The following is a 23,553-nucleotide window of genomic DNA, read 5'->3' on the forward strand; positions in this document are numbered from 1 at the left end:
GACAACAGAGAGCAGAGGAGAGGCTGGAGAGGGAGAGGCTCCGTCAGTGGATGTGACACGCTTACAAATAGATTGGAAAACAAGCCAGGGAGCGGCTGTAAACCATGTACAGGCATCAGGGACACATTTAACGCGTTTGTTTAGATTTTAAACCGTCTTTGTTCCGCCCGTAGTTTCTCTCAGATTGGTGAGATCATGGTGGAGCAGTCGGACCGAGCCCCGCTGCTAGATTGGGAGGAGATCCCACGTCCAGACCCGACCAAGGCGGCTTCCCCACAACGAGACGCAGCAGCGGAGAAAAGTTCGCAGGCGCCAGTGCGTCCACATGGGTGCATTGCGGTGGACTCTACCGTCACCTGCACTCCGAAGGGTGGGACTGTGGTTCGTATCGTGGAGCAAAATCCGGCCCGTCCTCTTCTTGAGCCCCGTGGGCATCGGAGGGAGCATCCGTGCTACCACAGCAGAGATCGCAAAGATGCTCATTTCCCCGTGCTGGCACTGAGAGACCAGTGGGAGGAAAAGGATCAGATTGTGGCCGTTTTTGTAGTTACCTTTGATACAAGATCAGGTGAGCATGATTATTATGTTGTTGACTATGGACTGAGTCATAAAATAATTAGGCCTAAATTAAATGCTATGAATTATATGGTCTGTAGCCAACCTATTTGTATCTTAATTCTACCATATGGCGTATCATACTGAACAATGTGGCTGCCAATTTGTCTGTATTACATTGGAATACATTAGATATCTGCACAAAATAGTAGTTTATTATCGCCTCCTATGTTTCACAACTTACTGTGAAACTGAGAATTTGAAACGCTGTTACTAAGAGGTACTACTTAAGGTCCTCACCTCCAACAAGTCTTTAATTCTTCTTGATTAATGTCATTTCACTTCCTCTTATTTCATGGTGCAATCAACTAAAGGGCATGAAGAAATAATGGAAACAACACTATTGAAGCTTTCTGTTTTAAATGTATGGGACAGTGTCAGGTGGTCACACTTGCTGAGTCAGTCTGTTCTCTGTCCTTGAACTCTACAAAGGCACAAGTGAAAGACAGAGTCAGAATGAAGAGGAAGCGGTTGAGATGAAAGTGTGGATGACGGTGTGATGAGTTGTAGAAGTTTTATTTCTGTATTTATGTGTTTCTCCTTCTGAATCACAGGGAACATGGTGGAGTGGTGTTTGCCTCATGACATAAGTCTGGATGGGGTTGAGTTCAAGTCGATGGCCAGTGGTTCTCATCGCATCACTAATGATTTTATGTATGTAGCGTAAAGGGTCCATATTCCACTATGTTCTTGTTGTTGCTGTAATGTTTCCTCATAAAAACATACCTGGACCTAAGTTTTGTTTCATTTACACATGTTTAACTCACAAATCCTACATATTCAAGATTCTGTCAAACTGAAAATATTATATATGAAAATAACATACCTTGTGATGTCAGGTTTTAATACAGGAAGCGCTGCACTGTGTTTTTAAACTTAATATACCTTCACTAGAATCATTTGGATGATTTCAGCCCTGAATTTGCCAATCTCTACTGAACAAAAGGTAAGACGTAGCTGAAAACTACTGCTTCATGACATCACAAGGTGGAAGAGAGCGATTTGAGCTTTGATGATAAAGACAAATGAACAAAACAGGATCACTCAGACTTCTGTGAATGAAATAAAACACAACTCCAGGTATGTTTTTGATGAGGTAACAGCATTATAACATGTCTTAAAACTCATAACACTCAATTTTACATAATGTAGGACCTTTAATTTGCTCTCTGTTAGTGGAAAGTATTGTTACATTTTGAGACAACTTTAAAGTAAAAGCCAACTAATTGAATTCCTGTGTTGCACTTTTTAGATATTTCCGTAAAGGCTGTTATTTTGGACTTGCTTGTTTTGCCAACATGCCAGTGGAGAGTGAGCTGGAGAGAGGAGCCAGGATGAAGTCTGTAGGAATACTGTCTCCTTCATACACTCTGCTGTATCGCTATATGCACTTCCTTGAAAACCAAGTCAGGTGAGGGATTTTACTGTTTGAGTTAGCCTGAGCCCGGCCTCTACCCTTTTCACACACATGCCGCACAAGAGCACACACACATTTCTTTTCATCTGCCCACTGATGTTCACGCTTTTTGTTTTTCAAATGTTCTCATCTATTAAACATGAGGCTAGAGTCCTAGTAACAGTTATAGCTAAAAGAGCCCATTCATATGCATATATATCAACTTTAATAGTAAATGTTAATTATATTTTAATTTTTATTTCATGCAAGTATTGTATAGGGGTATAGCATTTTACTGTCTGTGTAAGCTTCACATTCACTAAGTATTAGAAGCAACACACATTAAGTTTAATTCAAATGCATGCATGTAAATGAGGGTCTTAGTGTCCATGAGGGTATGAGTCGCTGTTAATGTATCAAACATATTTTTAATTATTACAGAAATTACAAAATGTTTAATACACTATTTATTTCTCCACAGACACCAGCTGAAGTGCCCAGGCCAATACTCTCCACTAGAGGCATTCTATGAGGACAAGAAAGCTGTCCTACCTCAAAAAGGAAATGGCCTTGTCAATGCCTGTCCAACCTGGAGTGTAACTAACGTAAACCGTTGCATGCACCCTGAAATGAAGGTCTGATTTCTTTCAGTTTCATACATTCTCGTTAATTATGACAAATGTATGCCAAAAAAAATAAAACTATTTGGCTGTTTGTTCCAACATAGATTACACACCCAGCTGGCTGCATGTCCCAGTTCATCCAGTTTTTCGGCGAGCATATTATGGTGCTGTGGAAGTTTGCTCTGCTAAGAAAACGTCTTCTCATCTTTTCCCCTCCACCTGTAGGTGTGGTCTGCTACAGAGGTGACATGCTTGAACAAATATTTAATTAACATTTGGTTTTGTTACTATTTAATTTGCATAGATGTATGATACCCCTTGTACTTTTCATGTACAGTGTACTGTCTTTGCTGTCTGGCTAACATCTCAATACCTGGGATTGGAGTGTCTGTTCCAGAGTTACGGCCTTTCTTCTATGTCAATATAGCTGACATCCCTGCCCTGGAAACTGAAATGTCATATGTGGCTTGTATGTAAAACATTTACTTAAAATGATTTAGCTCTTATGACATTAATTATTAACTTACAAAACAATGTGTTCTGATTCAAGGCACGACAGAAAAAATATTTGAGGAGAAAAAGGAGCTGTATGACGTTTACATTGATAACCAGAATGTAAAAACACACAGAAGCCACCTCCAGCCACTGCTGCGAGTCAATGCAGCTGATAAAGAGAAGTACAGGAAACTCACGGAGCAAAGGTACCTCATTCCTTTAGTGAATATTTAACCATCTTCTGTGACTACTGCCTCAACAATATGATCATAAAATTGTTGTGTCTATACAAAGGTGAAGTGTTATTAGAAAGCATAATTTTTACATAATGGAAAAGTTTGTAACGTTTAGCCGCAAAGTTGATAATTGGGACGGATGTTGGTATCACATCAGCGGTAGAAATGCAAATTATTATTATCATTTTCTCTAGGCAAATGCTGCTGTACTCACAGGAGATTGATGCTGACTGCACCTCAAATGAAGAGGATCTTTTTATTCTGTGAGTCAGTGGCAGATTGGTCCAGCCAAGACAATACTAATGGGTATCTTTGGCTAATGGTGTTTTTTCACTTCTTTTCACCAGGTTCTTCATGGAGCTGAATAACCGCATTTTTCAGACACTTTCAGAGGTGGCAGGCAGTGTCGACCCTACCCTCACCTCTGAGCATGTGAGGGCCATGGGGCTGGATCCTCAGGGGGACCACTCATTTCTGATGGACCTACTGGAGGTCTATGGTATGGACATAACACTGGTCATAGACAATTTGTGCTGCACATGAGTCTTGTTCAATCTGGGAAAAAAAAGCTTTGGGAGGTACTGGATACTCGTGCCTTTTATGGCCAATGCACCAAGACACTGACGACACTGCCTCCTCCCCAGGTCTTATATATGTTGCCTACTGGGTGGTCTATTACCCTATCTGTGTTTGATCAGACTCATGGACACTGTTTGTACGTGGTGAGTTAACAATGGATCGACTGTCTTGGCCTTTCATCTCACAGTCATGCAATACGGTTATTGACAAGAGTTGTTTTTTGTATGCACTTCTATGGCACCTGAAAAGCACTGGAAGCTGATCTCTTATTCCCACTTGATTTCGCACATGTTCAAAGAGTTTAATATTACATTGTGCTCCAGCAGCATAGTCCTAAAGCCTTCATAAAATGCAAATATAGATACATTTTATATAGATACAAGTTAATGCAATATCATAGGGGCTTTTTTATGTTCCCCTTATACTATTTTGTCAGCATTAGGTTTTATCATGTATCACATTTGCCTTGTTGAAAAGGTATCAATAGAAATAGAATTGATAACCAACAATTTAACTAATTGACTAACATTGTATTTTGCTGAAATGGTTCTACTTTTTGTTTTGTTTATTTTAGGTGGTCAGATAATTTTTCTTTAGCTAGGAGCATACAGATATTTTATTATTTAATGCACTTTTTTGGAAAGTGTAATTATGTCATATATGTGAGGGCACTGGAGATGGCTACATGTTTAAATGTTTATAATTAGTGAAGACTTGTGGATGTCTTTTACCTGTTCAATGAATGTGAAGTTATAACTAACCTTTCACAAATGCTGCACCATGTCTGACACTGGACTGTTTCCTATTATACACCGTGTTTGTATATTGTTGGGTGAGGATGTCATTTAGCCAGCAAGTTTATTCTAAAGTAGGTGAAATATGCAGGAAAAAAGTCTGACCTGTTGAAAGCATTTGGGGCATTCAAACGCTCTTGAGAGAGAAGTCTTCCACTTGTCTCTTTGGCAAATATGTATGATAACAATAACAGCAAGAGTAAAAGTTTAAGTCCTCCTTCATTGGCTATTAGACAGGGAGGCAGTCTGCTGTGTTCTGAGCATCTGATTCAAAGCGGCTCTGCAGTGTATAGTACACCCAGATGAAACTCAAAATGTAATGGCTAGTTTTGAGCCAGCTATCTATTCTTATGGATTTTTAAATGATCTCTAGAATGCATAATTAATGTGCAGAAGGAAGTCAATGTAATTATGTCAATACATATTTCATAAGCTGGGAAAGGCAGAATTTTATAAAGATTTATAGAATGGTTTCTGGGAGGGTCAGTGAAAAGTGCACTAAAAGCTGTATAAAGAAATGGGTGTTTAAGCTTTACTTCAAATGGGGCCTTATGGAAACGTGACATTTGTTATTGTGTGTGTCTTTGTTAAAAGGATTTATTCTTTTTAAATACTATCCAATAATATTTGGATTGGTAGGTTTATAATTCCGCTAATATGTTCTCCCATTTTAGTGTTTGCCTTTTGAAGATTTGCATATACTGTTAAAATCACTGGACTAAACACTAAGTGGAGACATTAACACATTTCAGCTTAGATAAGTAGTAGTTCACTGAATGTCATAGAAAACAACCACATTACATAGTCAGCACAGTGGTCTTAGCACTTCCAAAATCCACAAATAAATCCATATCCACACATCAAAGAGCTGTCTGAGTTGTCAGTAATGTAAACTGAGGTCAGAGCATGAGCATATGTTAAGTAAACAGTACTGCCATTGTGAAACAATAAAACATTGTTACAGTCAAGAGTGTCAATGCTTTTGCACTGTGCTTTCCATACCCTGCTATGTTGTATGTACTTAAATAATTTATAATTAAATAATATGGGTTTCTGCACTTTAACTGGACAGGACACTTTACATGGACATACACTTCTAACAGTCAAGACTTTAGCATTACTTCTACATTAAGCATTACAGGTTTTTAGTTTTTAGCATTTCTTCAGGTAGATGTAGTTTGGTTTAATTGTTAATACTATCTCCACTCCACCTCAACATCCATCTGATATATTAAATACATATAGTAAAACAAATCCTTTTTTTTTCTTAATATAGTGGAAAAGACTAACTTTTTGCATAAAGAAAGATAGTGGAATTACACTTTAGTCAGCTCAGAGTCTGTTGTATCCCTGTGGTTGCTACTGTTTTCCTCTCATCACTGCGTTTCTAGCTGGCTTCGGCGCTCTGCACTAATAAAAAAACGCAGTTTCCTTGGCAACAGCCGTACTTCCACTGGCATGGCCTCATACTCCTCATTGTCTATGTTATAGAAGCCACCAGTTCCCTGCAGGGTTAAAAAAAGTAACATAAGAAAAGAAACATTTACTGGTCTACTGAAAAGAAGAGTGCATGATGGACTGTCTCTAACCTCAGGCAGTTGCAGCATGCATGCACTTGCTTCCACTTCTGTAGAAGCCTTAGTAAATATACTTGGGTCTTCGTCCTTTTTGGATCTAGACAAAAGCATAGACGTCGTGTTAAATGGCTCTGCATGTGTTTATATAAATGTGTTTATATACTAGTAAATGTAACTACTAACCCAACTGTGATGAATTCGCTCACAGTGAAGTCATCAGGCTCTGCAGAGATCATCAAGGAGTCATAGATCCGCTGTAAGATTTCATAATTTAGTATTATTTTCCCAAACCTTATTCAAATAGATTTCATTCACTGAACTCAAATCTTGCAGAACAATTTTACAAATACAAACCCTTGTAACTGGATTTTTATTGTGCGTATGAATGCACAGCTCATAGGTAGACAACGTTTTCTCTTCCCACTTCTCAGGCTTTTCGGGTTTTGGAGGCTCTAAAAGGGACAAATACACCACATTCAACAATGAGGATGGTTATGAAAAATTACCATCTCTATTTTCTGCAAAAAAACAAACAAATTTATAGCTGCTTACCTTCAACTGGTGGATTCCAGTAGTTTTTTAACCGTTTCATGATGCGGTGCAGCAAACTAGGCCTGGGGGGTTTCTGAGTGGGTAAGTCAGGGGGGCGTAGATTTGGGGGCAAATATGATATTGTAACTTCTCGTACTAAAGGCCACTCCTGAAGATAGCAAAAAGGAAAAATTAAGATCATAACCACAAGCTCCAAATATATCTTTATTAATCTATAAATTGTAGTGAACAAAAACAATAATCTGGTTTCTTACCTGCAGTGTTTTAAACCAGTGTGCTGCTTTTGTCTTCAGTGGCCCAAGATACCAATATCTATGATCAAAAATTAACAATTACTATTTTGCCTAGATAAATATGTATGTGCGTGATAATCAATTTATCTTACTTGCTAATACGTGAGGCTACATCTCTGAAAGCTCCCCATCGAAGTCCCATAAGAGCAAATACTGGCTGCTCCTTTTCTCCCTACAATCACATACAGTAACAGTAAAAGAAAAAATGCATATAGCAATAGTATAGCATGTATTTATTCTCACTTTGATTTGCAGAACATCTAGTGGCACTGTTTCTCCTTTTAGAATTGAAAGTGTAGCCGAAAGAATATGTCTAAAATACATAAAACCGTTGATAAAAATATGTTGTTCTTAATGGCACAAAATAACAACTGACAATACTTACTTGACTTGGTTGTCACTGAGGAGATGAAGACTTGGGCTCAGAGAGTTGTGAGACCCAAGAGGAATATACCCAATAGGTGTGTTACTGAAATTTTCCTATTGTCATTGAAGATTACAAAGATGTTAAGTGAGATTTTTGTACAAATTACCAATTAAACCAGTTACAAAGATCTACACACCTGGTCTGGTCTACGTAGTAATCCTGTAATCACTTCCTGCAACGTACCATCACCTCCAGCAACAATTAACATGTCTGTCTGTTCCATCAATTCAATTAGTTTTTTGGCTTGTCCTTCATAGTCGGTCTGTGGTTAGAAGAAAGTGTCTTAATTATTATTTTAGGACAGATTTATTTGTAACAAATAAATGAGCACAAACCAATACCTTGACAATGGTAAAGTCGACTCCGGCTAAGTGCAAAATAGGAGCTGCATTTTTCTCAAAAAGTTTGTTGGCTTTTCTGAGCAAATTGAGAAACACAAGATAATATAGAAAATATTAAATTCTATTAATGACAAAAAATATTTTGTAACTGCAAAATGCATTTTCTTACCCTTTGGAAGCTGCAGGGTTTAAAATGACAGTAGCTTTTTTGAGTCGCTCTTGTGAACCAATCAGTTGACGTCCAAACTCCTGAAAGATATAAAATAAACACTATAAATAATTATTGCCACACAATAATCAGAGTTGCATTTATAAGGGAAAAGGTGAAGCGTTACCCTGGCCTCTAAACAAGCTTCCCTCCGCAGGAGATTATCACTAAACGAAAAACAGAAAATAGAGTAATTATTTTATTCAATTGTAGGCTACGTGAAGCCTCTAATAGGTGCTACACCTGAAGAAAAGGTTGGTGATGTGGACAATGTAAGTATAATATACTTAAATCGACATCATATGATAGCCACGCTAAGGATAAGGTGGGGCTGGGAAATTACTTTTCTCACAATCAATATTGTATATTAAAAATACAGCAGGACCCACCAGTGTTTTCCATACAGCCAGTGTCCTCCATATGACAGGACGCAAAAAGCAACTGTTGACTTCTTCCAGTGGTTCCGAAGAGTACGAAACACTCTAACAACTCGGGCCATGATGTTGACGATGAATATTTACATTGCAGAGGAACTAAAACTGATTTGAGGTAACGAAAAAACCTTCAAAGACGATCTACTCTCGGGCATGGGCGATCCAGTGCAACTCGAAAGAAGACGGAGTAAAACAAGACCGTAAAGCATTAGTACCGGGTTATCGGTTCCCACAGATTGTTACTCTATGCATTATGTTGTATTTTGAACAGAATTTAGGATAGCCACAAACAAAAACATATGTTTTAATTGTCCTGTTTCAAATGAACACACACAAACATGTAATATCGTATTTTCAGATAACTATATCATTTGAACTACATTTCCCAATTTTGACAAGACGGGAGCTCGAGCACCCAGGACCCTGCCTGAATGAATTAAAAAAATATAATTTAACAGCTTGGAATAATGAAATAAATGTAGACTATTTTGCTTTGAACTCTACTGCTTGTGTTTTCTCCACAGTTCTGACCCAAAAGCGACAATAATAAGGATATTTTAAATTTCTGACTGGCTCTGCACGGTAGCTTCTGCCCCGCTGTCTAGGCTCATGATGGCGGCGCAGATGGCGGTAAATTCAGGTATGTATTACATTTTTCTTGTATTGAATGGAACCATTGTGCCTTGTACCTATAATATATATTACGTGCCTATATAAATAAATCTGATTTTGCCTGGTTTTCATTTTTTTCGATTGTCGTTTGTTCAGTTTTCTATCCACATGGTGCTCATTCAGAGGGCTGGGCTAATTTAGCTTAGCATCGAAGGCAATAAAATGTATTTTGTCAACAAGTTTAAATGTAGTTTGTTGGAGAACTACTACACTAAAGTATAATATTCGTGGAAATGTCACATTTTCCCTTTGTTCTGCCGGATGAGCCGACTTAAAATCCAATACGTGTATTGTGTATAATTAATATATGTGTATTTACGTGGCGCAAAAGTGAAACTGCGAATATTGTGCATATTGTGTTACACTGCGATTCTGGAAGTTAACATGAGAACACATTTTTTAAAGTCTACATATTGCTGAGAGCAGTTTTGTTATTGTACTGTATAAGAATTGCACATATAGCTGTAAGCATTCAAGTAGAAAGCTGTTCAGTGATTTCACAGTATCTCTCTTCTGTCTCTCTTGGCTTGTCAAGACTTCATTAATTAACAAGGTATGTGTCACTTTCATCTTTTCAGGTGCCAGTATGTGGGGCCCACTCAAAGAGCTCTCAGAAACTGTCAGTGCAGCTGTGACGAGGAAGCAGCCAGACAGTGTCCATCTTCTTGATCTGCTGCTAAAAAAACACAAGTCACACTTTCTGCCACTGTTTAAAAATCCAGTGAGTCAAACATCTAAGAATTCATCGAATTATTCCTTTATTATCAACAATCACGAACAATCTATGATATAATAAGACATCCATTCATCCTGTGTTCACTCTTACAGCCCAAGAGTTCAGAACAGAGAGAGAAAGTACGCAAAGCCAGTACTGAAGGAATTACCGTTCAGGGCCAACAGGGATCTCGCCTCCTTCCAGAGGAGCTGCTGTCAGAAGCCTTCATCCTCAGTGATCTCTTTGATATTGGAGAGTTGGCAGCATTAGAACTCCTATTGGCAGGTAATGTTTATGAATGTGCAGACTGAATGTGCAGTTATTATTTCTTTTTTTTTTTTTTTACTTTTTCCTGTGAGTGTCAACCTCCACACCTTTTGACATTTCACCCTTAGGAGAGCAACAGCAGCCTCATTTTCCTGGTCTAAAACGGGGGCTAGTGGCTGTGCTGCTCTACTGGGATGGGAAGCTTTGTGTGGCCAATTCCCTCCGTACACTAATTCAGTCAAGACAAGGAAAAACATTTACCCTTGAGTTAAGGTTAGCAGAGATCTTTAAATAACCTTACAGTGCTATTTAAATTATATTTTTTTTTAAATAAAATGCGTTTGTTGTTGATCATGCAGTGGAGAGCTTGTGACACTGACAACGCGGTTCACAGATGAACTTATGAGCCAGGGTCTGACCAAACGCATCCTCACCCTGGTTTCTGAGATAAGCGTGACTCGAGAGTTTGAGCGACTACAGAAGGAACGTGGCTTGGGCAATGAGAAACACAGAAAAGAGGTAAATGCTTTATTCATGCTTTAAAAATGTGGTCAGTGCACACTGGGAAATTGATTATACTTCAATACAACCATATATTTAACAGGTTTCAGACTTAATTAAAGAATGCAGACAGTCCCTGGCAGACAGTCTGTTTTTATGGACATGCCAGTCCCCTCTGTCTCAAGATGACACCCTGGCCCTCATTGGGCACCTGGAGACAGTTACAGCTCAAGCAGATGGCTCATTGGACAGTGTCAACCTTGCTCTGGTCATGGCTTTACTCTACTGCATGGATGTCAGTTTTATAGAGCAGGGGACTGAAGACAGAGAAGGTAAGCGCATACTGACTTCTTGTGAAGAACTGATCATTTGCAGCTGATGTCATCAATATTCCCTGGGGGTGTAATGCTAACTTGGATTAATGTAGCCTTTAATCTCAGCTTTATTTAGCACATTCTGACCAGAAAGAGCTGTTTTAGTTGGAAAACAGGTAAATTGATTTGCGATGTTAAACATATCTCACATATTGACCTAACACATAAACCTAAACAGGACCATGAACACAGATATTAATCACAGTCTTCTGAAAATGAGTTGTTTAAATACATAGTTTATTTTTCCCAGACGAACTTAACTTTTTGTGTGCATTGTTTCACCATAGTAACTGCTGAACATTCTGCCAATAAATATACATGTAGAACACCCCCAGCATGATGTCACCGCAAAGCACCAGTAGGACTGTGCATTACTACTGAAAGCTACAACTTTTGTTCCCCTCCAGATTTGCTCCAGGCTTTGCCATTGCTCACAGAGAGGCAGTATGTATCTGCGGTTCACAATCGTCTAATGAACAACCAGCCCTGGAAGCTTCCTGGGCTGCAGGCTGTGTGTCGACTGGCCTGGGCCCTGTTTCTGAGGGTTCTTTCACAGCTCCCCCAAGGATCTGGTAAAGTATCACTAGAAAACTACTGAACCACTAACCATTAGAGTCCACTGTTTGCTTGACCGCTGCACACTCTGTCTCCTGTGGACTCTTTTTTTATTGCTATTTATTGGATGGATAACTTTGCCAGTACTGTTGCACTTGGACTACAAATTTGTGAAAAAGCATTCCTAAAAACAAAACAAAAAAACAAAAAACAATTAGAAGTGCAGTGGAGTAGCAAACAGTGGAATTTAGGCTCACACATTTTTATTGTTACTGTAATGCCATAATTGAATATCTTTTGTATCATCTTCAGCCCTTGTTGAGTTCACTGAGGCAGATGAAGCTCTTGCTGACCAGGCTTTACTTGGGGATGTCTTCCTGTTCATGAAGGAGGGTATTTTGTCATGTGAGAGTTTTACCCAAGAGGAGTTTTACACCCGCCGGCTTCATTCACTCATCACAGACTTTTTGGCACTTATGCCCATGAAGGTAAAAAATGCAATGTATTTATAGACTAAAATATGTTTTTGTTATACACTGTTATGTCATTATGTGTGTGATGCCTGTGCATTTTGTAGGTGAAACAGCTTCGTAATCGCGCTGATGAAGATGCTAGGCTGGTCCACATGTCTTTACAGATGGATAGTGAGCTTCCCTCATCGTTGCGCAAAGATCTCGACCACCTCATGACACTAGTGAGTCTTCTATACACACTAGCGACACTATCTGTTCTTTTTTTTGTGAATAATAAATTTGAGCTATAACATTTACTTCTAGATCGGAGAGTTTTACAGTAAAGACCCTTTTGGACTGGAGCTGGCTTTGGAGTTCTGGTGTCCCACAGAGTCCCTTCAGCACACCAGTCTACATGGCTCCTACTTGGGAATGGCAATCCAAAGACCTCCACATAAACAAGTAAAATTATCCCTTTAAATGGAATTGAGCCTTTCAACTTTGCCTTGTCTTAACTCTTTTTATTATTGTAATTTTGCAGGTTGTTCTATCAAAGTTTGTGCGACAGATGGGAGATCTTCTGCCCTCGACCCTTTACATTTCCTATCTGCGAATGCTCAAAGGGCTGTCAAATGGTCCACAGTGCGCCCACTACTGCTTCAGCCTGCTGAAAACCAATGGACCCACACACAGTAATATTGCCTCATTATCATCATAATCATAATAAAGTATACTTTATAAACAGTTTATTGTGATATTAACAGGTGACAACATTCAGGGCGTATCTGGGAGCCCAGTGTCATGGGAGCACTTTTTTCACTCTCTTATGTTGTACCACGAGAACCTGAGAAGAGACCTTCCAAACCCAGATGCGGCTCACTATCGCCACCCACCAATAAGAGGAATCACTCAGAGAGAGCTGGAGGGTCTAACTGCATTTCTCCAGCTTCTCACTAGTATAATAACATGGGTAGGTGACTTTGAAATAAAATATAGCACAAACTAAACACGTGCTCCAATATTTTAATCTGCTCTTTGTTTTTTGTTTAGAGTGAAAATGCTCGCCTGGCACTTTGTGAGCATCCACAGTGGACACCTGTGGTTGTGATGTTGGGTTTGCTCCAGTGCAGTGTTCCTCCAGTGCTGAAAGCAGAACTTCTCCTCTGCCTGGCAGCTTTTGGGAAGTCTCCGGAAATAGCAGCTTCACTGTGGCAGTCTCTTGAATACACACAGGTATGTTTGTCCTTCATACTTTTTAAATAGTTTTTCCAGTGTTATCCTTCTAAATCTGAAAATGTTTGTCTTCTCTAAAGGTTCTTCAGACTGTGCGAGATCCTGGGCAAAGGCAAGCTGCTGGAATTGAGGTGACATTTCTAAATTTAATGTGCCTAAAATTTGTGTTTGTATTATTCTTTGTGGTTTTGCCTTTGATTAAATTATTTGATGTGCTTATTCTTAATTTCATAGGTCGAACTCAATGAAATTGAGTCAAGTTGTGAGGAGTATCCTCTCACACGAGCCTTCTGCCATTTGATCAGCACGCTCGTGGAAAGCAGCCTTCCTGTTAATTTGGGTGCTGGACTTCGGGTTCCAGGCTTTCAACCATATTTAAACTTTCTGCGTGACTGCGTGTTCTTGCCGTTTCCTACTAGAGCATATCGACGGCCTGGTGAGAAGGTAAAACACTTATTATTTAGATGAAAATAAATCATCTTCTATATAAACATTTAAAATGCATATGGCTTTCTCTCAGTGGGAGGTAGCAGATGCTGTACTGGAGGTGTTCCACAAACTGTTGCGTGACTACGAGCCTCAGCCCTCAGACTTCGTTCAGGAGATGGTGGAGCTCCAGGGCGAGCAGATCCCCACTCACAAACCTCCAGGTCACAGTATAATGTTCCACCTGCTGAACGACTCCCCCACACTGGCCCTGTGCCTTAGCCTGCTGGAGGAGGGGGTCAGGCAGCTCGACACCTATGCCATCTTCCCTGGTGAGATATATGGTGCTTGCATCATGGCATGGTTTAGTTTTATTTTAATATTGATGGTTCTTCTTTTACAGGGAAAAAACACCTGGAGTCTGCAGTGCTGCATTGTTTGTGTCTGCTGGACTTGGCTCTGCAGAAGGAGCTGGTGTTCATGGACCTCCTCAGGGAGAGTCAGTCCTCTTTGCTCATTTTTCCTTTGGAGCAGCTGCTGCAGGGGGTCAGCTCTCAGACCAAAAGAGCAGATCACATTGTTAATATTGCCAGGTACCTCTTTTGTAACATTTACAATTCAATATAAATTTAAGATTATAGTTTTAATCAAAGTTCTTCATTCTTGTTTTTTCAGGTATCTTTGCCACAGTCACTCTAATTCTGAAGCTGCTTTTCAAAGCTCAAAGATCCTGCGCCATATAGCCAAATATCCTAATATTCAAACAAGACTCGTGGGAGATTTCATACATGACCAGGTAAAAAAAAAAAGCCTTATTTTGACAATCTCAGTAGTTGGTGTAAATTAAATGCATTGGATTAATTTTAGGCTGTGAGCAGCAAGTTGATGGCTGGTTTTGTGGAATGCCTGGACAGTGAAGAAGCAGAAGAGGGAACAGAGAAGGAAGAAGGTAAAAATTTGTCAAACGTTGTATTTTAACAAAGATTTGGGAGCATTTTCATATTTCCGCTTTTATTTTTCAGAGTTGGATTCAGTAAGGAAGACTGCAAGAATCCGCCATAAAATCCAGATTCATATTCTCAACCTCCTCATCACGTCTTTGGAGCTAAAGACCCCAAACCTGGCCCTTTATCTTTTGGGTTACGAAGTGAAGAAGCCAGTGTCCTCCACCAACCTTCAAGACCCAGGTCAGCCCACAGGCTCTGCCCTGGGAGTTAATCAAGTATTATGATCCTACTCAATTGAATTAATAACTTTCCTGCATTCATAGGCGTATTGGGATGTCCGAGGAGTTGCTTACATTCTATATTGAGTTTGCTGCAGAGGGGCACTGAAAAGAGGTCAGGTCCCATACTTACTCAGCAAGCCCCACATTTGGCCGAGCTCTGTTATCAGGTACTGCAGTTTATATGGCACACATTTTGTATACTTTTATCTTTAAAGGTGCACTGTGTACATTTTCTGGTGGAGGGTCCATCATCTGTTTCTCTACATGGAGATATTGTCTGGAATGTTCCACAGTTTTGATTAATTTATTTTAGTCACAGGTATATTCTGACATTATTCCACTGACACTGACTGTCATATTTAACATACATTGACCGAAAAGGTGTAGGCTGAAGCTTGAGCTTATAATGCCTACATTTTATTCCTTTGTCATAGTGTCATCTCTACAGAGACGGCAAATGACACCATACTATATTACTTATTTATCTTACTTACTTATCTTACATGTCAGATCAATGGAGAGATGAGCCCTCTCATAGTAAGAATTCAAGATTTTAGGTAAATTACAACCCATGTTCTTGTGTAAATGCAAAATGGATATATATAAACCGTAAGATCTCCGTGGAGACAAACAGGTGGTGAACCCTCCACCAGAAAAGTTACATAGTACACCTTTTAATATAAATGTTTATAGTGTGTTAACGTAATCTGTGCTATAGGTGATCTACCAGCTTTGCGCATGCCCCGACACCTCTGGACCCACAATGCGCTATCTCAGGACCAGTCAAGACTTCCTCTTCTCACATTTGCAACACTTGCCTTTCATCCTGCCTAGTAAGTTATCAAAGGGCCCATATAAGTTTTTTTCCTCATCTCTTATAATGTTCTCATCAAAAACACACCCAGGGTTGTGTTTTGTTTTATTTACACTTTCCTACAAATTTAGTTCATCTCTCAAACTGAAAACACTCCATTCCACCTTGTGATATGATGTGCTAATACAGGAAGTTTCAGCCCTGGAAGCTTTAGTTTCCATTTAACTGAAGGTAAAAGGTAGCGGTTAACCTAAACTACAGTTTCATGACATCACAAGGTGGAACAGAACATTTTGAACTTTCGAGATGTAGACAGACTAATAAAGCATTACTCAAACATGTGTCAATGAAACTAAAAGACAACTCCAGGTATGTTTATGATAAGGCAACATCATTAGAAATTGGCTTAGAACTCTGTCAATTCTGTTCAATATAGGATCTTTAAATCATGGTGCTATACACAATTTAAGTCAAATAAGATTGATTCATGGAAAATTTAGAATCATAAGTTATAAAGCTGGTAAAATCCACATTTGAATTTAATTTTGATGTATTTTTGCCTTCTTTAACAGATAACCAGATTGCTGCACTCTCCCAGATGTCATGGCTAATAAAAACTGCAGCTATTGAACTGAGAGTGACGTCATTAAATCGCCAGCGGTCACATACACAACGTCTAGTCAACCTTCTGCTTGACGACCAGCCATACACTCAACACACAGGTTAGGATTCATTATACTTGTTTAAACAATTAAAATACGTAAACCTGACTTTAATTATGATGTCTTTAGCTGATGGGGAGTCTGGTATGGAGGAGGAGTCCAGATCTGTTAGTGGTTTCCTTCATTTTGACTCTGTCTCCAAAGGTTTGTTTTTAACATTTACAATTTGATGTGTTGTACAAGTTAGTAACCAAAATACTAACTGTTTTATCTCTCCAGTGCGTAGAAAGTTGCTCAGCGTGCTTGATGCCATTGATTTCAGTCAAGATATCCCTGAGCTCCTGCAGCTGGACTTCTTTGAGCGCACTCAAATAGAGCAGGTCATCTCCAATTGTGAGCAGGTCAATGAGCAAGGACACACTGTTTGCAATGTTAAGGTACAGTTTCATTTTCAGCTCACTTTATATTTTTTTTTGGTGAAGGGTTCGCCACCTGCTTCTCTCCATGTAGATGTTGCTTTCCACAATATGGCATTAAACTTGAAGCAGGTGTCATCAGTCAAATCTAGGGATAATTGCCTTTGCTCAAAGAATGCCTGTTTTTCAAGGTGTTTTACAGCATTGAAAACACCTGTATGTGAACAAATTCAAGTTTACTGGCATACTGTGGCACATTGCATTAAAAGAAATATGTCCAAGGAGACAAGCAGGTTGTGGGCCACCCACTAGAAAAGTTGCATAGTGCACCTTGAAGTACTGTTCTCTCACTTGATCATTTTGAAAATGTTTCTTACAGTTGTTGCATCGAGTGCTAGTTGCTGAAGTCAATGCTCTGCAGGGAATGGCTGCTATTGGACAAAGGCCTCTGCTGATGGAGGTTAGTTAACTACCAAACTCAAGCAAAACATCAGAGTAATTATTTCACTATATTTTCTAAAACCCATCCCTGCTTAACTTCCAGGAGGTGAACTCGATCCTGCAGCAGGTGGTGGAACGAAACCGAGTACGTCGGAGCCTAAATGCGAAAAGACATGCTCTTCAGTCCTGGAGGAGCCTGGTGGAGACGCTGCTCACTGCATGTCCATCTGACCTCATCCCAGCCGAGGACAGGCAGCTCATCATCAGAGACCTGCTCCTGGACCTGCACGATAAGGTTGGAACTTTTTAATACTTATGTAGCACAATATAGGGCTGGAGTTGACTAAAGAGCTCATAGGAAGCCAATGCATTACCCTCAAAAGTTGCTCCATGCCTTTGTGCTGTGGTACACATAAATATATATGTTGGTCGACTAATACACCATTGGCCATTCATCGAGTGTAATTTAACAAACACTGTGATTCTGTCTCAGGTCTTGTCTGAGGATGCTGCTGGAGAGCTCATGCCTATTGTGGCTGGTGCAGTCTTTACTCTGACCGCCCACCTCAGTCAGTCTGTTCTGTCAGAGCAGCAGAGCACCGGAGTGGAGTCGTCCTCTGGGTTTGCCTCCATTGCAAACTCCTCCCTCCACCTGATTCTTCGCAAACTGCTCGACTTTATTCTTTCTACTGGTCAGTTATATAAAATGTTTATTATATAATTTAAGTGAGAGTAATTATTTTAGCTGTTCAATTACAAGTAACTCTAAAACCATTTTAGGAGGTGGATACCAGCGACTACGTGCTCACCTCTATGGCTCCTTGTTGTATTACCTTCAAATCGCCCAGAAACCAGAAGAACCTGACACTTTGCAGTCTGGTAACAATCCAGCAGTGAAATTTAAGTCTCAGAAAATCATTGAATTGTCTGTTGATTATTATTTGCTTTTTATCTCTGCAGCAGGGAAGGCAATGTGGGAGCGTCTTACTTCCCCTGAGGACACCTTTTCCAAACTGCAGAAAGAAAACCTCTCCATCATTGAGAATTATGGAAAGTCACTCATGGAAGTGGTTTGTCGAGATGCATGTGATGGCCATGAAATTAGTAGGGTAAAGACCAAACTTTGAAACTTTGAATTTTGTATTCTCTGTCAAATTTTTTTAAAGGTATAAAAGAAACATAAATGGAGGTTACAGAAGATGTGTTCTCTCTTAGTTGCTTGCCTTGGCAGTGCTGGACAGACTTCTCTCTATCGACCGTCAAAACCAATGGCTCTTGTACATCTGCAACAGTGGGTATCTGCGCACCCTGGTGGAAAGTCTGAGGCAGGACGATGGTGCTTTACAGAGCCTGCTGACACCACAGCCCCCTCTCTTCAAACCGCTCTACATTTATGAAAGCAAAATGGTGAGGAGATCATTCTTTAGCGCTCCTCTGTGTTACTGCTGCTGTATAAACTGTATAAAGGTTCTGTGCCCTTCTAGGCCCTGCTCACTCGAGTGGCTAAGACGGGCCAGGGTGCGGTGGAGCTGTTGCGTTGTGGACTGGTGGCTCACCTCATTGAGTGCCAAGTATTTGACATGGTTCCAGACAGTGATGCACACAGGTATTGTATGTATTTTATATAAATGTAGGTTTCCATGCTTTTAGCTGCAGTATACATGTTTTCGCTCACATTCTATGATAATCATGTCTCTGTTCATGTGAACAGAGTAATGAGGGACCCATCAGGCTTCATCCCTAGTCCTATGGACCGCTACAGACAGATTCTTTTGCCTGCGTTAAGACTTTTTCAGATCATTTTGACTTCTACCACGATGAATCACCAGCAGGGGGCAGCACAGGCAAGTATTCTTTGTAAAATATAGTGTTTGGTTTAGAATTATTGTGTTTTAAAGTTTTTTTCTTTGTATTCCAGATTCTTCAGTGGTTAATTATACACTCAGACACAATTCAGTCTCTGCTGCGCTGTCAGGAGCTCAGTATGGGAGCGTTACAACAGCTCTCTCTGCTCACTGGCATCATCAGTAAGACTGCTTTGCCAGGTACAGACCCTTCTTCACACTGTACTGTTCCTCACATGGGCTCTTTTGTTTTCCGTCATATTACTTTCTCTCATTTACTTATGAATTGATATCTCAGGTGTTCTTGAAATGGGTGAAGTCAACAGTGCAGTGCTTACGGAGTTTCAAGGTCACATCACTAGATTCCAGGTATTGTTATTTACCACTTTTTATGCTGTTGCCCTGTGTTGCATTGTATAATTCAATTTATGTTTTTGTGTGTATTTTTGTAGCGTCTGTGCCTGTCTTTGCTCAGTCGCCTCGCAGGAAGTGAACGAGAGAGATTGCTGAAGCAGGCAGAGGTCACCGCACCTGGTGAAACAGCTGAACAAAGGGAGGAGATGGAGGTGGCCATGCAACAGGTCAGGTCAATGTTCAACAAAGCACTCCCAGTTAAACTAAACTAAAGTATTATCTTGGGTGGGAACAACAAAGTTCCTCTGTTTGAGACGGTCAACAAAGTTTGTCTCTGCAGGTTTGTGCCAACATTATGGAGTACTGCCAGACCCTGCTGCTCCAGAGCTCTTCCCAGGCCCAGTTCAGTATCTGCCTCTTCAGTCCGTCTGGCAGTGAGCCAGCTGGCCGAGATGGAGGCCGACCAGGTCAGTGGAATTATTTCAAATCTTAACTGGATTCAGACTATTTCCTTTTATCGAAAAACAAAACAAAAACATCTGACACAAATGTTTTCTTTCTAGACCTCTCATCCTCCATGCCTCCGATGTTATACTCACGAGCCCCCAGCCTGGGCCTGGTGCTGTTCCTGCTGAAAAACACTGCTGCAGACTTCTTCCGCTTCCACCAGAGCCACAGACAGAGTCTGAGCAAACTTCAGAGCCTAGACCAGCTACCCCCCGAGGAGCTGAAGGAGGTACTGAGACATGAGCATGTATCTGAAATCTTTACATTCAAAGTAACATTATGTGCTCTAATGAACTAGAAATGTAACCACCCGTCTATGTGTTCAGTTGTGCCAAGGCCTTGTGGCTGGTCCAGGAGCAGTTGAAAAAACTTCTTCAATTCAAAGAAGCCTGCTGGCAAAGAAACGTCTGGTCCAACTCATTAACAACAGAGCCAAGCTCCTAGCACTCTGCTCATGTATCCTTTCTATTGATAAGAAAATAATAATCTGAATTTCTTTACGTACAAAGATGTTGCATTATTTTTACTAACATACACAATATTAAATGAGCTTTGACTGACTGGCCAGATATTATTGAAACATGTTTATTTGTACTGTGGCGCCACCTGGAGTACTACTTGTTACATTGTACTCCCACTGACCCTAAAGACTCCCTGATGGTTGGGGCCAGTTCATACAGATCACGTCTCGGAGATGGTAAGAAAGTCTGTTAATTGCAGTCATTGCACTCATATATTATTGTATTAAGAAACTACATTACCCTTCCTTCCATAGATTTATTTAGTGGGCTTCAATCGAGTGGAAGTCGGGGTCTTTCTCGAGTAAGCCAGTCAGATCTAGACCTGGTAAGTTTGTACTGATACAGTCTCCATATTGTTAGCTGTGCCACCCCTGACCCTGGTTCCGACCCTGGTTCTGTCCTTGCAGCTGAAGGGGGACATGGCGGCTGGGTTTGGGGAGGCGCTGCAGAGGAGACTGCTGGAGGTGGAGGGCCTTTACAGTCAGGTCCGCTCACGCTACACTTTCATCCAGGCACTGGTCCGCAGGATCCGTGGCCTCGTCCGACAGACCAAGAGCTGAGATCAATGGACTGACTCATGTTCATAACTCTGGGACAGCAAAGCTCTTCTTACCGACTGCTTTTCTTAAGTCTGAGTAACATTAATACCTGTGTAATAATGCCAATCTTGAATTATTTTGGGCAAATGTTGAAATGTAGCCTACATTTAAAACTGTATGAAATTTTTACATAAAACATATTTGATATCCTTGATTTTCTCTGTTCGTGGACTAATAAATGTTTTCTAAATTTGTTTAAAATCCCTGTTTTGAAAATGGATGACTGGAAAACCTTTAAAATCACAATATTCAACTTCACCACAACATTGAATTCTGCACACGCTAAAATTATATCTCCACAGACTATGTTGTTTAGTTTTATTTTGATGAAAAATACACCAGGACTGCAAAGTGCAAATATTTTCATTCCTTTGGGCGGTTGAGTTTAATTTGTAAAAACAGATTTACATTCAGATTCTTTTTAACCAGAAACATCTTTGTGCTGTTTATTAGAATACTGAGGATGGAGAGCACCAGCATTGCATTACAAGGGTTTATGTTAAAAAAAAAAAGGGGGGGAAAAGTATAGGCACATATCCCTTCTCTCAAATAACATCAGAGTGCTGAGACAAAAAAAGCCTACCACGTGTAGTAGCTGACAATAGGAAAACGTGTGCTATGTCAGATCATGCTCCTCTATAAATTACTATAAATAATACAATTAATTACAGCCGTTCAACACATTACAATTTATGCACCAGCTCACAAAGAACAGCTGTGATTGTGCCATTTCTATTTACAAGAGAAAAACACCTCCCACTATCAGACCATCAAGCTTCCATAAAGGACATTACTTTGAGTTCATTGTTACGTTGTACATCTTGAGTTAAATCATGATTGTAAAAGTTTGATTAGTTTGTCAAAATAACCATCACTTAACCACAAATGAATCCTCCATTGGACTTATATGCATTAAAATGTGCATTATTGTACACGGTAAAATAACTTAAAGTTTATATTACTTACATTTTTTCTAGTGGAAGGTCCGCTACTTACTTCTCTCCGTGGAGATGTTATTGCTTTGTCTAGAATGTTCCATGGTATGGCATTAAACATGTACAGCGTGTAGCGTGTATTCATGACGGGTGTTTCTATTATTTTTGTGAAGATGGGCGACTCTCCACAGATCTGCATTGTAATGTAGCGTAGTGCTGTGACCTGCCTATAGGTTTAAAATATACTGTGGAACATTCTTGACAAAACAATAACATTTCCATAGAGACAAGCAGGTGGCGGAAATGTTACGCAGTGCACCTTTAAACCATATCACTAAATGTAAATATCTTGGAAGGCTCAGTTGGGATAACAGCGATGCTTCTGCAGAACAGGTACAGATACAGGTCCAACGTGCTTTTGTTTCATTACAAAACGAATAGAGGAGACAATAAAATCCAGATATCACAGGCAAATGACGAAGGAATACTGTGTAGTTTCATTCTGTGTGTTATTATTTAAAAAAAAAAAATGCTTAAGAACTCCTTATATACATGCCATATTGTACAGGGCTGAAATCCAGCGCATAGTTCTGATCCCATATAAGTCTTTTAGTCCAGGGTTAAATTAAAAGTTTTTACAAAAGATAACAGCCAGATGTTCCTCTTCACTCTAGTGTTGATTGTACCAGACGTGTCCTCTACAAATCCAGCAGTGAGTGTATCTTAAAGTTAGTAGATAAAAGCAGCTTATCCTTATTTAAGTTCGTAATCAATCATTTTTAGCTTCTGTGTTTTCTGTATTCACTTCCTGTGTCGTGTTGTTGTTGTCTGTAATGTTGCTACTGCCATTTTGCTGTGGGCGTGACGGTTTCTCTCCGGTCACTGCCACTCGGATAACTTTGAGCCAGCGTTGTTTGATGTCCTCAGTGTCAGCAGCAAAGTTGTGTACAGATATGGACTGCGTCATGCGAAAACTGGACGGGGGGTCGGACTGGCGAGGGCTGTCATCCACTGTGTAACCCACCAGAGGGATGGAGCACTGAGCCTTCACATCCTGCACAAAAAGTAATGTCAGTCCAGCCCAGCCTGGCTACCAATCTCTTCTGAACTAAAGGTAAACAGTAGCTGTTAACTCAAAAACTACCACTTCTGTTGCATCTTCTTCACAAGGTTCAACAGAGCATTTTGAGATTTGAAAATGTAGATAAAATATGTTGGTTATTTATTTATTTTTTTTTTGCAGGAAGCTTCTTGATATTAAAAAGTTAAATTGAATAAGATGTACATTGTTTAAAGGATTATTCTTTTACCTGTGGAGCTCCGTAGAGGTAGAGCACAAAACATTCCTTCTCTGGGATGACACACCAGACCCTCTGCCATGGTTTGTTGGTCTTTTCACAGTACTGAAGGAAACCACACATGATGCTGCTGCCTGAAAACTGAGCGGCTTCAATCTGCAGAGAGAGA

The 23,553-nt window shown here is 40.0% G+C and overlaps 4 protein-coding genes across 9 annotated transcripts in view; 2 read left to right on the forward strand and 2 right to left on the reverse strand.

The window, feature by feature from the left end:
- Positions 1-16: 16 nt before the first annotated feature.
- On the forward strand, positions 17-5,715 carry dennd11 (DENN domain containing 11). The gene is made up of 9 exons (XM_020934843.2): positions 17-568; positions 1,170-1,269; positions 1,868-2,026; positions 2,493-2,646; positions 2,739-2,877; positions 2,972-3,103; positions 3,185-3,335; positions 3,560-3,628; positions 3,713-5,715. Exons 1-9 carry the CDS (start codon positions 196-198, stop codon positions 3,906-3,908), a joined length of 1,473 nt encoding a protein of 490 aa, XP_020790502.2. The 5' UTR covers positions 17-195; the 3' UTR covers positions 3,909-5,715.
- Positions 5,716-5,892: 177 nt separating this feature from the next.
- On the reverse strand, positions 5,893-8,841 carry agk (acylglycerol kinase). The gene is made up of 14 exons (XM_020934844.2): positions 8,526-8,841; positions 8,264-8,303; positions 8,098-8,177; positions 7,929-8,004; positions 7,724-7,849; positions 7,546-7,640; positions 7,404-7,473; positions 7,253-7,332; positions 7,122-7,179; positions 6,868-7,015; positions 6,670-6,767; positions 6,499-6,569; positions 6,328-6,412; positions 5,893-6,243 (listed from the first exon to the last, which is right to left on the reverse strand). The coding sequence occupies exons 1-14, from the start codon at positions 8,633-8,635 to the stop codon at positions 6,115-6,117; spliced, it is 1,266 nt and encodes a 421-aa protein (XP_020790503.1). The 5' UTR covers positions 8,636-8,841; the 3' UTR covers positions 5,893-6,114.
- A 238-nt stretch (positions 8,842-9,079) lies between these two features.
- On the forward strand, positions 9,080-21,352 carry nup205 (nucleoporin 205). Its single transcript, XM_055155963.1, has 42 exons — positions 9,080-9,210; positions 9,821-9,963; positions 10,071-10,242; positions 10,353-10,497; positions 10,584-10,743; positions 10,829-11,057; positions 11,507-11,671; positions 11,967-12,142; positions 12,232-12,348; positions 12,431-12,568; positions 12,648-12,798; positions 12,871-13,076; positions 13,157-13,339; positions 13,420-13,470; positions 13,574-13,783; positions 13,860-14,097; positions 14,169-14,358; positions 14,441-14,561; positions 14,633-14,714; positions 14,788-14,952; positions 15,036-15,160; positions 15,712-15,826; positions 16,380-16,529; positions 16,599-16,673; positions 16,749-16,906; positions 17,265-17,345; positions 17,430-17,621; positions 17,820-18,018; positions 18,107-18,205; positions 18,287-18,435; positions 18,542-18,733; positions 18,811-18,932; positions 19,038-19,170; positions 19,245-19,371; positions 19,469-19,539; positions 19,623-19,751; positions 19,865-19,991; positions 20,088-20,260; positions 20,358-20,487; positions 20,600-20,728; positions 20,807-20,877; positions 20,960-21,352. The coding sequence occupies exons 1-42, from the start codon at positions 9,180-9,182 to the stop codon at positions 21,110-21,112; spliced, it is 5,973 nt and encodes a 1,990-aa protein (XP_055011938.1). The 5' UTR covers positions 9,080-9,179; the 3' UTR covers positions 21,113-21,352.
- An 87-nt stretch (positions 21,353-21,439) lies between these two features.
- fgd4a (FYVE, RhoGEF and PH domain containing 4a) overlaps positions 21,440-23,553 on the reverse strand; it is a 73,428-nt gene continuing 71,314 nt past the window's right edge. For all 6 annotated transcript variants that reach the window (XM_020934893.2, XM_055155964.1, XM_055155965.1 and 3 more), the window contains 2 exons: positions 23,397-23,540; positions 21,440-23,140 (listed from right to left, as the gene is read on the reverse strand). In XM_020934893.2, coding sequence (XP_020790552.1) covers positions 22,856-23,140; positions 23,397-23,540 — 429 coding nt within the window. In that variant the 3' untranslated portion in view covers positions 21,440-22,855. The remainder of the gene's footprint in view (positions 23,141-23,396; positions 23,541-23,553) is intronic.

The sequence above is a fragment of the Boleophthalmus pectinirostris genome, unplaced genomic scaffold (assembly GCF_026225935.1).
Source record: "Boleophthalmus pectinirostris isolate CB_2022bp ecotype Guang Dong unplaced genomic scaffold, ASM2622593v1 HiC_scaffold_2, whole genome shotgun sequence".
NCBI lineage: Eukaryota > Metazoa > Chordata > Actinopteri > Gobiiformes > Gobiidae > Boleophthalmus > Boleophthalmus pectinirostris.

Excerpts from the sequence above, each read along its gene's own strand:
- dennd11 (XM_020934843.2), top strand. The coding sequence starts at position 196 with ATGGTGGAGCAGTCGGACCGAGCCCCGCTGCTAGATTGGGAGGAGATC. Across the intron at positions 1,270-1,867 it reads CGCATCACTAATGATTTTAT|ATATTTCCGTAAAGGCTGTT; the intron begins GTATGTAGCGTA and ends TGCACTTTTTAG. Across the intron at positions 2,647-2,738 it reads GCATGCACCCTGAAATGAAG|ATTACACACCCAGCTGGCTG; the intron begins GTCTGATTTCTT and ends GTTCCAACATAG.
- agk (XM_020934844.2), bottom strand. The coding sequence starts at position 8,635 with ATGGCCCGAGTTGTTAGAGTGTTTCGTACTCTTCGGAACCACTGGAAG. Across the intron at positions 7,474-7,545 it reads CTCAGTGACAACCAAGTCAA|ACATATTCTTTCGGCTACAC; the intron begins GTAAGTATTGTC and ends TATGTATTTTAG. Across the intron at positions 6,413-6,498 it reads AGCGAATTCATCACAGTTGG|ATCCAAAAAGGACGAAGACC; the intron begins GTTAGTAGTTAC and ends GCTTTTGTCTAG.
- nup205 (XM_055155963.1), top strand. The coding sequence starts at position 9,180 with ATGATGGCGGCGCAGATGGCGGTAAATTCAG. Across the intron at positions 14,098-14,168 it reads CACCTATGCCATCTTCCCTG|GGAAAAAACACCTGGAGTCT; the intron begins GTGAGATATATG and ends CTTCTTTTACAG. Across the intron at positions 19,540-19,622 it reads GTCACATCACTAGATTCCAG|CGTCTGTGCCTGTCTTTGCT; the intron begins GTATTGTTATTT and ends GTATTTTTGTAG.